This window comes from Protobothrops mucrosquamatus, unplaced genomic scaffold (assembly GCF_001527695.2).
Source record: "Protobothrops mucrosquamatus isolate PMUCROS unplaced genomic scaffold, P.Mucros_1.0 scaffold2343, whole genome shotgun sequence".
NCBI lineage: Eukaryota > Metazoa > Chordata > Lepidosauria > Squamata > Viperidae > Protobothrops > Protobothrops mucrosquamatus.
In genome coordinates, this window is record NW_015388424.1 from 97,679 (window position 1) to 111,464 (window position 13,786).

General features: G+C 44.4%; 1 protein-coding gene across 1 annotated transcript; it reads left to right on the top strand.

Annotated features, from left to right (window-relative positions):
• Positions 1-3,173: 3,173 nt before the first annotated feature.
• LOC107295446 (cadherin EGF LAG seven-pass G-type receptor 3-like) lies at positions 3,174-7,325 on the top strand. The gene has a single exon (XM_015824759.1). The coding sequence runs from the start codon at positions 3,174-3,176 to the stop codon at positions 7,323-7,325; it is 4,152 nt and encodes a 1,383-aa protein (XP_015680245.1).
• The last annotated feature ends 6,461 nt before the right edge of the window (positions 7,326-13,786 follow it).

Below are 13,786 nucleotides of genomic sequence, written 5' to 3' on the forward strand. Positions count from 1 at the left end.
AAGGATGTTAAGTGGTATTAGCTCACTCACAATAGTAAATTGTGAGTGAGCTAATACCACTTAATATCCTTAGAAATATTGTGAGTGAGCTCAGTATCCAGGGTCCTGAAAAAGTGAGCGTTTTTAGAGGAGAGACAGCTTAAGAACTGCAGAACTTATCAAAGAGAAATGGATGTTTGAGGTTTCTAACAAGCCAAATCAGATTAAGCTGCTTACTCTACTCTTTCCATGTTTTATGCTGTGCTTAGTGCTGTTGCTTCATTTAATCAACATTATTAATAATGAATCATATCAATTGCACTTTGTTTTCAGTATGCTGATTCCCTGATCAACTCCTGGAACCTGAATTACTATTGCTAGTAGAACACATAATAAAACAGAACCAAATGAAGTACTTGCTGTCTTTGCAGGATGTACCAGCCAAGAGTATGGTTATAATTGTTGAATTAAAGTTTCCTGTCAGAATATTAGCACCTTAGAACATATTAGACTATGCAAGCATTGAATGTTATTTCAAAAAAAATATTTTAGACCTTGCCCAACTGTGGACATTGCACCTTTCCTACTACAGTAGCCTGTCATTTTTTCCAGCTTTTGTGTGAGGCAGAAAAAAATGTTTGCTTTAATGAAACAAATAATTAAAACAGTGCTTCTTCAGCGCAACCCTTAGAATCATCATATTCTTCATCATCATCCCTTTTTTTAGGCTCGTATGGAAACTGAAAAAAAGATGTAGGCATTTGAACAAATAGAAGATATAATAGTTATTGTTTTCTAACAAGTAATTAGCACTATAACACCTATAGAAGGTAAAAATTATATCTTCGAAAACAGGAGTAAGAACCTCTCAATTGAATCCTTACAGGAGCACTGATGATGTTACCTAGTTGGGTAATAAAAACGTCTGCAAGAAAACAGCCAAGCTCAGAGAGCACCAAGGACCCCATAGTTCAACCCTTTTCTTCCATAAATCCTTACTAATTTAATTTACTGTATAAAATTCAGCTCCTTTGCCCACATGTATCTATTAAAGAAAGGGGAACTCTCTTTAGCCTGACAATGTGTGCAAAATAAACTGAATAAATAGCGCTAAAGCAGAGTTGCTCCATTGGGTTTACTCCAGAGGACTAAGTCAACCATGCTGGCTGCGGATTCTGGTACCTGTGCTACTACCACAGCTGGAAGGGGCCCTGCCTAAGAGGCCTGGGTAGAAGAGGCTCTCTANTTTTCAACAAGCGGGCCTGACCTAGGGTGAATTTTAAATAGGGATAATTTTTAATGATTTTAAATAGTCACAGCCACTAATATTTGGATTTTAATTGGTTTTTAGAAGGGGTAATTCTGTATATTGTTTTAACATGCTGTGAGCCGCCCTGAGTCCCATGGGGAGAAGGGCGGCATATAAATTTTGTAAAATAAAAAAATAAAATAAATAAAATTGCACTTTGTTTTCAGTATGCTGATTCCCTGATCAACTCCTGGAACCTGAATTACTATTGCTAGTAGAACACATAATAAAACAGAACCAAATGAAGTACTTGCTGTCTTTGCAGGATGTACCAGCCAAGAGTATGGTTATAATTGTTGAATTAAAGTTTCCTGTCAGAATATTAGCACCTTAGAACATATTAGACTATGCAAGCATTGAATGTTATTTCAAAAAAAATATTTTAGACCTTGCCCAACTGTGGACATTGCACCTTTCCTACTACAGTAGCCTGTCATTTTTTCCAGCTTTTGTGTGAGGCAGAAAAAAATGTTTGCTTTAATGAAACAAATAATTAAAACAGTGCTTCTTCAGCGCAACCCTTAGAATCATCATCTTCTTCATCATCATCCCTTTTTTAGGCTCATATGGAAACTGAAAAAAAGATGTAGGCATTTGAACAAATAGAAGATATAATAGTTATTGTTTTCTAACAAGTAATTAGCACTATAACACCTATAGAAGGTAAAAATTATATCTTCGAAAACAGGAGTAAGAACCTCTCAATTGAATCCTTACAGGAGCACTGATGATGTTACCTAGTTGGGTAATAAAAACGTCTGCAAGAAAACAGCCAAGCTCAGAGAGCACCAAGGACCCCATAGTTCAACCCTTTTCTTCCATAAATCCTTACTAATTTAATTTACTGTATAAAATTCAGCTCCTTTGCCCACATGTATATATTAAAGAAAGGGGAACTCTCTTTAGCCTGACAATGTGTGCAAAATAAACTGAATAAATAGCGCTAAAGCAGAGTTGCTCCATTGGGTTTACTCCAGAGGACTAAGTCAACCATGCTGGCTGCGGATTCTGGTACCTGTGCTACTACCACAGCTGGAAGGGGCCCTGCCTAAGAGGCCTGGGTAGAAGAGGCTCTCTANTATTAAAGAAAGGGGAACTCTCTTTAGCCTGACAATGTGTGCAAAATAAACTGAATAAATAGCGCTAAAGCAGAGTTGCTCCATTGGGTTTACTCCAGAGGACTAAGTCAACCATGCTGGCTGCGGATTCTGGTACCTGTGCTACTACCACAGCTGGAAGGGGCCCTGCCTAAGAGGCCTGGGTAGAAGAGGCTCTCTAGGTAGGACACGCCCATGCGACCAAACGCCCTCCTGGATGATCGCACAGCCTTCCTCTACCGATTCGACATCAGCTGCTTTGGCATCCCTGATTAGATCCCGGAGTTCTAAATCAACACGTTGGACAGCTCCCTCCACTGTCGAACGCCCCTACTGAATCCAGACGCGATCCTCCCGTAATCCCAACCGGATCTTGGCGGCCTTTCTATCCCCATCCCTTCGCCAGTCTTAGCGAGACGGTCGACCCTCTTCCCTCCCTGCCTCTTTCCTCCCGACCCAACCTGCCCACAGTGAAGATGGCGGAGGGGTTGGCTTCACCCGTCTACGCTAAACGGGTGGGCGCTACCACGGCAGGGCGACAAGAAGGGGGGTAGGAGGGCGGAACGGACCATCGGGGCAGCCGGGAGCCATGTTGAGGCTGCGGGAGGAGGCGATGCTGTTGCCACCGAGCAGTGAGAGCCCCGGAGAAAGCAGCGCCGCCGCGTCCAGATAGATGGTGGCGGCAACCGAACCTGGGAAGGCGGCAGAGCCCGAGGCGAGGCGGGGCCGGGGAAGCAGCGCCAGGCCAGGGCAGCCGGGCAGGGGGGCGGGGAAAGGGCCGAGGGACCATGGCTGAACCGCCGCCTCAGCCTCCGGGACCAAACCAGCGCCGTCCTCGCCAGGACCGCCGCCTGGAGCTGCTGCTGCTGTTGCTGCTTCTCCCTTTGTTTCGCTTCAGCTTGGGAAAGCCAGCGGGCAGAGGGGGCTTGGGCTGCGTCCACCGGGCGAAGCCGGAGAAGCCGAGCGGTGGTTGGCCGGGCTGCGCTCTCTTCGGGGAACGGAAGGAAAGCTCGCCGTCCGCCAGTGTCCAGGAGGACGATCGGGGCTGCGCGGGCTCCCTCTCGCAAGCCCTGGCGGGGCAAGGGAAGAAGGGCAGCTTTTCTCCTGGTGGATCCCTGACCCCACCTCGGGAAAGGAGGACGATCCGCTGCCCGGTTGGCAGCGCCCTGGGAGATCCAGGCAGCGCTCCCTCTGGCTCGTGGATTATAAACGCTTCCGCGCTTCTTCCGGATCCCCCGAGTCCGGCGAGGCTCGGAGAAAGCCGTGCGCGGACTACCTGGGCATGCCTCGTGAGGCTCGCTGCGGTTGGGGTGGATTCCGCGCAGATGGGCGTCTACTCCAGCCCTTCCAATCCACGCCCTAGGAGGGGGGCGAGCCAGCCGGACAATGGGGTGTCCGGTGGGATGAAGTCTCCCTCCCAAAATCGCCGGGACCCGACCCCTTGGAACGGGACTGCAGTCTGTATCCAGCGGGTCCACCTGTGTGCGAAGCCATTTCGCCGCCTTCAGAACGGCACCGACCGCTCCGCCACCAGAGCTAGGAGAAAAGGCGGCAGTCCCGCCATGCCTTCGTGGTTCCCGATTATGCGACTGGCTTCCTTTTCCCGCCCGGGAGCCCGTCCGCCTTTCTGCAGGTGGTTCGCCTTGTTGACCTGCCTTCAGCTCTGCCTGGGGCAACCGGCGCCCCGTGGAATTTCCCTCGGCTGCTGCGCCGGCGAGTGCTGTGGGAGCAGCCCAGAGCAATGCTGCCTTTGTACCTGGACCAGAAAAGGCTGGGCGAGAGCTGCTTCGGCCGTTTCAGCAGCTCGGACAGCTCCCTGTGCTTTTCTGGGAGCCAATCCGAACGTAGACTGGAGAAGGCGCGATCTCCTCTTTTCTTTCCATCCATTTGACTCTACCAAAGGCTGTTTGCAAACTCTTTGTTTTGAGGTGAATTTTAGGAGTCCGTCGTCGATCCCGGAATTCTTTCCCTCCCTGCCGCTAAAACCCACCCATCCAGCTATGCAGAGCGAGATAACCTATTCCATGTGTGCCAAGAAAAGGAGACGAAGACAAGGGGCGCCCCTGCCCTTGCTGAGGGTGCGGAGGGCAGCCAATCGTCACCCCCTCTTCCCTCAGTATAATTACCAAGTCCAGGTGGCTGAAAACCAGCCTTCGGGCACGCCAGTGATAACGGTGGCAGCCCAAGACTCTGATTCCGGGGAAGCTGGGCGGCTGGTCTATTCCATGGATGCTCTGATGAACAGCAGATCTCTGGAACTGTTCAGCATTGATTCCCAAAATGGCCTCATCAGTACCACTGAAGTTTTAGACAGGGAAAATATGGACCTACACTACTTCCGAGTGACTGCTATGGATCATGGGATTCCCCGTCTTTCTGCCACCACCATGGTTGCGATCACAGTTGCAGACAGAAATGATCATAATCCAGTATTTGAGCAGAGTGAGTACAGAGAGACAATCCGGGAAAACGTAGAGGAAGGCTATCCCATTTTGCAGCTGAGGGCCACCGATGTAGACTCTCCACCCAATGCCCATATCAGATATCGATTTGTAAATGAGCAAGCTGCTCACTCTGTCTTTGAGATAGATTCACGGTCAGGGCTGATCACTACAAGTGGGCAAGTAGATAGGGAGAAAATGGAGAAGTATTCTTTGGTGGTGGAGTCAAATGATCAAGGTAAGGAGCCTGGCCCTCTATCCTCCACAGTTAGAGTGTACATAACAGTTCTTGATGAAAATGACAATGTCCCACAATTTAGTGAAAAGCGGTATATAGTCCAGGTAAGAGAAGATATAAGGCCCCATTCAGAAATTTTAAGAGTTACCGCCTCTGATTTAGACAAAGACAACAATGCTTTAGTTCATTATAACATCATCAGTGGTAATAGTAGGGGGCAATTTTCAATTGATAGTGTGACTGGGGAAATACAGGTGGTAGCTCCTTTGGATTTTGAAGTTGAGCGAGAATATGCCTTGAGGATCCGTGCCCAGGATGCAGGACGTCCTCCTTTGTCCAATAACACAGGCATGGTTAGCATCCAAGTAGTGGACATTAACGATCATGCTCCTATCTTTGTCAGCACCCCCTTTCAAATATCTGTATTGGAAAATGCCCCTTTGGGCCATTCAGTAATACACATCCAGGCGGTGGATGCAGATTATGGAGAGAACTCGCGCATCGAGTACAAGCTCGCTGGCATCTCTTCTGATACGCCCTTTGTAGTGAACAGTGCCACGGGCTGGATTACTGTGAGTGGCCCTTTGGATCGAGAGACTGTGCAGCACTACTTTTTTGGGGTAGAAGCCCGGGACCACGGCTCTCCCTCTTTATCTGCATCTGCTAGTGTCACCATCACTGTCATGGATGTAAATGATAACCGGCCCGAATTTACCCAGAAAGAATATTTAATTCGCCTCAATGAAGATGCTGCTATGGGGACTAGTGTTCTTAGTGTAACAGCAATTGACCGGGATGTGAATAGTGCCATCAGCTATCAGATAACAGGTGGGAATACACGGAACCGTTTTGCTATCAGCACTCAAGGAGGAGTGGGATTAATCACCCTTTCTTTGCCCCTGGATTACAAACAAGAGAGGCGGTTTGTGTTAACAGTGACAGCCTCCGATAGGACCCTGCATGACAACTGCCATGTTCATATCAACATTACAGACGCCAACACTCACAGGCCAGTGTTCCAGAGCGCCCATTATTCAGTCAGTGTTAATGAGGACCGTCCAATTGGTAGCACGGTGGTAGTCATCAGTGCCACAGATGATGATGTTGGAGAAAATGCCAGGATTACCTACTACTTGGAAGACAACATTCCCCAGTTTCGGATTGATGCAAACACCGGTGCCATCACCCTGCAGGCAGAGCTGGATTATGAGGACCAGGTTACCTACACACTGGCCATTACAGCAAAAGATAATGGGATCCCCCAGAAAGCAGACACAACCTATGTGGAAATCATGGTGAATGATGTCAATGATAATGCCCCTCAGTTTGTGAGTGCTCACTACCAAGGTGTCATCTCGGAGGACAGCCCTCCCTTCACAAGTGTGCTTCAGATCTCTGCCACCGACAGGGATGCCCACGCCAATGGACGGGTGCAGTACACGTTCCAGAATGGAGAGGACGGGGATGGGGATTTCATTATCGAGCCCACCTCTGGGATTATTCGAACCATCCGCAGGTTGGACCGAGAAAGCATTCCTGTTTACGAACTTACTGCCTATGCTGTGGACAGGGGAATGCCCCCCCAAAGAACCCCTGTCCGTATTCAAGTGTCGGTGCAAGATATTAATGACAACGCTCCGGTCTTTCCAGCCGAGGAGTTTGAAATCTTTGTGAAGGAAAACAGCATTGTGGGCTCTGTCGTGGCCCAGATCACAGCCCTGGATCCAGATGAAGGACCCAATGCCCAGATTATGTACCAAATTGTGGAAGGCAATATCCCTGAGATCTTCCAGATGGACATATTTTCGGGTGAGCTCACTGCCCTCATTGATTTGGATTATGAGACCAAGCCCGAGTTTGTCATTGTGGTTCATGCCACTTCTGCCCCTCTTGTCAGCAGAGCTACAGTCCACATCAAACTCATTGACCAGAATGATAACAGTCCCATTCTGAAAAATTTCCAGATCCTCTTTAACAATTATATCTCCAACAAATCCAACACCTTTCCTTCCGGTGTAATAGGGAAGATCCCTGCCTATGACCCAGATGTGTCTGACAGACTGTTTTACACCTTTGAACGAGGAAATGAGCTGCACTTGTTAATTGTCAATCAGACTAGTGGGGAACTCAGACTGAGCCGTAAACTGGACAACAATCGTCCCTTGGTGGCCTCCATGTTGGTGACTGTCACAGGTAAAGATGATTTTCATTTTTTCAATATATTGTATCGAAGTTGGATTTCCTTGAATTATAAAGATTAAACAGCTTGTTTGCTTTTGCTAAATCTAGGGAAGCCAGAGATAGGAGAAAGCAAGTAAAGCGACTTCGATAATTATGTTAGCAGATCTTTTATTTATTTTTTCCTAGTTTCCTTTAGGGTATAATAGTTCAGTGGGAACCAAAAAGCAAGATTTGATTGCTTCCTGTTATCTCATGGCAGACTCATTTCGTAATATATTAGACAGAGCCAGGTTCCTGCCCTGAAGAGTTTTCAGTCTAAATTAGATTAAAGTGCATACAAAGGAAGGGAGAAAGGATGTAAATTGATAAGTTAAACCTGCCTGCTGCACAGAGAATGGAGATGCTTCCTGCTTCATTTCTCTGTTTCTTTTCATGCAATAGCAATATAGTTAAACCAAATATGGACACTCAGAAAGTTATAATGATCCTCTGGCTTTTGAGCTAGAGAGGAAGCATAAGTTAGCAACAAGTGATGAAACTGGGAGTTTGACTGCAGCTTTCTCTGCCTACAAGATAATTGGAACTTGGGAAAAGGCAAAAATAATTACTCTGAGGGGAAAAAAATATTAACAAGTGTTTTTGAGCTAAAATTGCCATTTTGGATTATGTTTCCCTATTTTGCCACTGGACTAGCCAGTAACATGAAGGTGATCACAGTTTCATATGGATATCAGGCAGATATATATAATTAAATATTCTTTGTCTGGATGGGAAGAAGCCTTGATATAGATTTGAAACCTTGCCATTTGTTCTTAGATGTTATCTCTCTCTCTCTCTCTCTCTCTCTCTCTCTCTCTCTCTCTCTCTCTCTCACACACACACACACACACACACACACACACACACACACACAGACACAAATACACACACGCACACACACATACACGCACACAGAGACCTGTAGTATTTGGGTGGCATGAAAGGATTTATCAATTTAAAACCATTTACGACCTGCTTTTTCTCTTCAAGGCAATTAATGCAATGTATTCCCACGATCATATTCTGCACATTTATTGCCACTTATTCAATGTGTTTGGGAGTTTGGCTGAACAGTTCTGAGCTTAATGCATTGCATTAAATTCCTTAAATAGAAAGGCTCGGCCCCAAAACATAAATTCATAATGAAGATAATGTCTCAACTTGGACAGTTTCTTCTCCCTAAGGAGCAAAGGTTCTTGGAACACAGAACATAATTTCTAGGCACATTTATAGCTCCAGTGCATTTCCTTCTAAGAATGAAGTGCTGGATATATCTGCCAAATGTATCTAAAGCTTCTGTATCAGCTACATTTTTCAAAAGCCATTGTCTTTCATTTTATCTTATCTTCCAAAAAAGCAAGATAATTTGATTAGCCCCCCCCCCCCACAGATGACTGAATGGATTCAGCCAGTGAGCCAAATGCTTGAATTATCACTCCTCTTTACTGCAAGAAGGAAACAGTTTCCACCATTAGGTTTCTTAGCAGATTTAGCCCACGCCTCAACTATCTCATAAGCAAGGTTTGGCTTCTTGCTTAGATTTCATTGAACTAGCCCTTTTTCATTAAATAACGTGATGAGTCTGATTACCGTGTCATGTCAACATTTATGTCTTGACTATCATTTTTTCTTTGTCCTCTCTGCTCACTCTCACTATTCATCTGATTCTATTTCGCGTTACATGCAAAATAATCATTTGTGGGTTTGTCTGGTCCATTTTTTCCAAAATCTATTTAGAAAATAGATTTACATACCACGTCTTGTAAATACCGACAAATTATCGGGGGCGGGGAAGGGAATGCTGTTAGAACTTTATATTATCTTTACAAGATACGAGCACTGCATTTATGTAAATACATACAGCTCTATAAAATTGCCCTACTTTGGAAATAGCTGTTACAACCATTTCTTACATTAAGTCGGAAGGGTTTACACCAATAGCCAAATGCAGTCAAGGAAAATGTATACAAGACCAAGAATAGGATTCTAATAGCCTGAGGTCTTCCAGTTCTTTCCTATAAGGCCACCACTCCATTGCGGTCCCAAGATGTAGAGCAGGGGGGTGTCAAACTACCGGCCCATGGGCCGGTTGCATCATACCGAGGCCGTGTCCACCCCAGCTCCAGCAACGCAAAAAAAAAGTCACGATACGTCGCGACACGAGTTTGACACCCGTGATGTAGAGAACTCATGTCCTGCTTCCCTTCCAGAAGGCTATTAAGACCTAGCTTTTTCTTTAAACATTGGGCTAGGGTGGAGGATGAGACCAGCATTTGCATTCTTCAGGTAGTGACTGCTCCAACACTGGAAGTGTCCGTGGCGCCTAATAGTATGTAAGAGTTTAAATGCTGTTGCATTTTTAATTGGCATGCTCGGTTGTTCTTAGCCACTTTGAGATGTTTTATAGAATGCGGGTGGAAATGTCACTTTTTAAAAAAAAATAAGCGGCACGTTTTAAAACTTATCCCTAATGATGCTTAAAAAAAAATAAAACAAAATCCTAGGGTGACTGAAAGAAAGCATGTGCAAGGAGGTCCTCTAGAAGGAGAAAGAGGAGAGAAGGCTGCATCTATATCTCACAGCCTTAGTTACCCAGCTGTGTCTAGGGAGTCTTGCATTATTCATGGCCGTCTCCACATCCTAGTTAACTGCCTCCTTTTTCTTCCTGCCATGAGATTATTAGGGGGGAATGGCTGGGAAAAGGCAAGCCCCGTTTCCTTCCGAAGATAGGGGTAGGCCAGGCTGACATGTACAGGGTAGCCAACTCAGGCTCAATGCGTGATTAAGGTTCCTCAGGGGTTAATTGTAACTGCAGGGTAGTGCAATATTATATTCATGCCCCCAGAGGGAGCGGGGAGGAGGGATGGGCGTGCAGGCTGATGATTGGAGAACCACGCTGACCTTTCCTGGAGTCTGCCAGGGTGCACTCAAGTAAACTCAACCTCTGAATGCACTTAAAGCCTTGCACAAAGGCAGGAAGAAATCACATTTTCAGGCTTCGCATTACATTCACTCAGAACAACACAGCTCTTGGAATGAGGATGTTATCGTTTTTTTCCAGTGTGAAAATGAGGAAAGGAAAGCTTAAGCTCGGGAAGGCAAAAGGCATGTAAGAGAATTCGGCAAAGAAACCACCCCTCAGGCTATGAATAGGGGAGGGGCAGCCCTGTGCCTCTGGTTGGATTTGATAGTTATTCGGGATGCTTTGGCCCTTCCGTTAGAGAACAACCAATTTCTTGCAGATTTTACATCTTATTATTGCTATGTTTTAATTCAGTTTGGCCTGTGGAACAGCTTCTGTTCTAATTTGATACAGTGGAAACCAACCTGATGGTTGAAATCAATGAACAATTAGTCAGGTCTAGAGAGAAAGGAAAGGGGGGTAGTTTGTGAAATGGATCTTAATGGATGGAAATCCTAGCCTTACTGCATTACTCAATTATGCATGACAGATTGTAACAGAAATGCATTCATTTGCTTGCAAAACAGGATGCAGTCAAATTTTTGTTTTCCTTTAAAAGGCAATACTGATATGAGAATGTAGGTAGGTTTCATTCCAGTGAATGGATTTTTTTTTATCCCTTCATTAATTCTAGCCTCTGGGCATGCTTTGGACATATGGCATCAATTTCACCCTGGTACCCAACTAGAATTACCATGGTTAGCAGCTAATATGGATATCGATCTATTTCAAAAGAGTGATATCAATTAAGTTCCACTCTGATTTTGATGTCACCTATCTAGCTGGGTCAAGTAAAGCTGGAAGGCTGGTTCCGATTCTTGGGCCAAATCCAGTTCCTGTTTAACTAATGCAGCTACTATGTAAGATGTGAAGTAACTCTTGTTTCATTTGCATCTACCTGGCTTTGGCAGATATCTCTTTGTTGTTTTTAGTTGTGAAGTCGTGTCTGACCCATCACAATCCCATGGACAACGTTCCTCCAGGCCTTCCTGTCCTCTACCATCTTCTGGAGTCCACTTAAGCTCACGCCTACTGCTTCAGTGACTCCATCCAGCCACCTCATTCTCTGTTGTCCCCTTCTTCTGTTGCCCTCAATCTTTCCCAGCATTAGGCTCTTCTCCAGTGAGTCCTTCCTTCTCATTAGGTGGCCAAAGTACTTGAGTTTCAGCTTCAGGATCTGGCCTTCTAAAGCAGGGCTTTTCAACCTTTTCACCCATTGTACCACTTTTAGGATATGGCAATATCCGAGTACCACCAGTCGCCTAGCAAGGTGTCAAAAACTTGACCAAAAAAAAAGGAAAAAAGTGTTAAAGTACAGGTAGTCCTCGACTTACAACAGTTCGCTTAGTGACTGTTCGAAGTTACAATGGCACTGAAAAAAATGCCCCCCAAGGCACAGCCGAGCAAGACACCTGCCTGCCCGCCCGGCGGCGCTCTCATTCCCCTTCCCCGCTACCACTTTTCTAGGATGGTTGTGTACCACCTGCCAGGTGCCAATGTACCACAGGTGGTACCCATACCACTGGTTGAAAAGCCCTGTTCTAAAGAGCAGTCAGGGTTGATCTCCTGCAGGGCTGTAGTAACAAAATTGCTGGAGGAGCCTATGCCCCAAGGCTCAAACTTGTAGTCCCAGATAAATCTTCCCAGCAGAGATTTTTGATGTCTTAAAAACTATTGAATATTCTGCAATGCAAAATGTATATTTACATATATATACAAACAAACTTCTATGTAGATGGAAGATTCATGTAAGTGTTAAAAGTGCGAGAACTAACTACTGTATAATGGAGAAAACATAAACAGGAACAATTAAAATAAAAGTAAATATATGTTTTAAATTACAGTGATCATTCATCATTAATACATTTCCAGGCCCTGATAGTTAATATATGCGAGGGGATTAAAAATATTTTTATTTGATGCAAATGATGTATCGCAACTTTTTAGTAAGTATAAATTCAAGCAGGTTTTTGCTAGATTCAAAATTCTTTTGAAAGGGGTAGCTGCTTTAAGTTCATTGATTGACTACCCTGAATGTTGCCATTTCTGATGTCAGAATTATGTACAATTATTGTTTTGCCTTGAGAATGCTGTTAATTTCTCCTGTGTAGAATGATGAAGGGCACAAATAGCAATTTTGTAGTATAATAGTTAAGGAGTTGAACTGGTACTAGAGAGAGACCCAGGTTGAAATTTACTCTCAGCCAAGGAGACTTTGAGGCAGTTTCTCCCTCTCAACCCAACTTACGGTACTCCCAGAGAAGAAAATGAAAGAGGGAATGTTGTGTGTGCTACCTTGAGCTCCTGAATGATAGACAGGGCATATATTTAATAAATAAATAAATTGATGATATATAACTTATTGGAAGATGAATGCTTGATATTGTGGCTGAGCTTTTTCAATCCTTTAATGGTTTAGGCTGAGGAGAAGTTGGGATAAAGTTGATTTCTGAGCCTGTTACAAAGTCCACGTCCTCTTTTGATAACCTCAGTGTCATCCCTTGTTCTCAATCCTGAGCAGCATCTTCAGATTGGGGAGCTGTCTGAAAAATAAAACAGGCAGCCCAACCAAGGCTTGTGACAGGGAAGTAACTCTTACTAAGATCATCGATGACATGTAGGAATGTATTATTTTCCTTGGGGATTTTAGATGACAAGAAGTAGTGTTTGTCCCTTTTTCCTATAACCATTCTATAAAAGATTACTCATAGGTATTGATACATCTTGTTGATCCATCCTTGGACATCCTTAGACATTATAGGCCTTGGATGTGAAATCCTTCGTTTGTAGGTCTCTGATGAGTCAGAAGAGATGCAGTTGTATCACAGGTTCTGACTAAGCAGATGGTGATTATTATGGTATATTCTGAATAGAAACCAGAAGCAAATAGTTGTAGGTTTCTGATTATAGGTGGTACTTATACTAGTTCCCGATTGCACAACAGTTACAATGCTTATCAGCTAGATCAGATATGTCAAACTCACAACGTCATGTGATGTCACGTGACATATCGGAGCTTTTTCCCCATTGCCAGCAATGGGGTAGGCATGGTTTTGTCGTGACACATCTGGCCCGTGGGCTGGCAGTTTGACACCCCTGAGCTAGATAGTTGGTCTAAAATTGAAATATATGTGTCAATAACACCTATAAGCCAAAAATAAAAATACCTAATGATAAAGATGTCATTACTGCATGCCAAATAGAGGATAAGCTTTCTTTGGAAGTCAATATATGTTAATGTGAATAAATATTTTTCTTGTTTAGATATTGGTTCCAGCCATCCAGCAGGCAAATCATTCATATAGTCCTACATACAAAGGCTAGAAACTAGATGCTCGTCTCCTAAGTGACTGTGGGCACTGAACAGTCCAGTGGATCACTTGAATAATTGCAAGCAATTCCAGCATGCAATCAGCATTCCTTTGCAGCTAGAATTCTCCATTATAAGAGGAAAATATCTCAGAGAGGGGCGATAATTTGCCATTTGAATTTCCATTTATTACAAAGCAGCTGACATTCTCTAAACATCATTAGGTAGTT

Excerpts from the sequence above, each read along its gene's own strand:
- LOC107295446 (XM_015824759.1), top strand. The coding sequence starts at position 3,174 with ATGGCTGAACCGCCGCCTCAGCCTCCGGGACCAAACCAGCGCCGTCCT.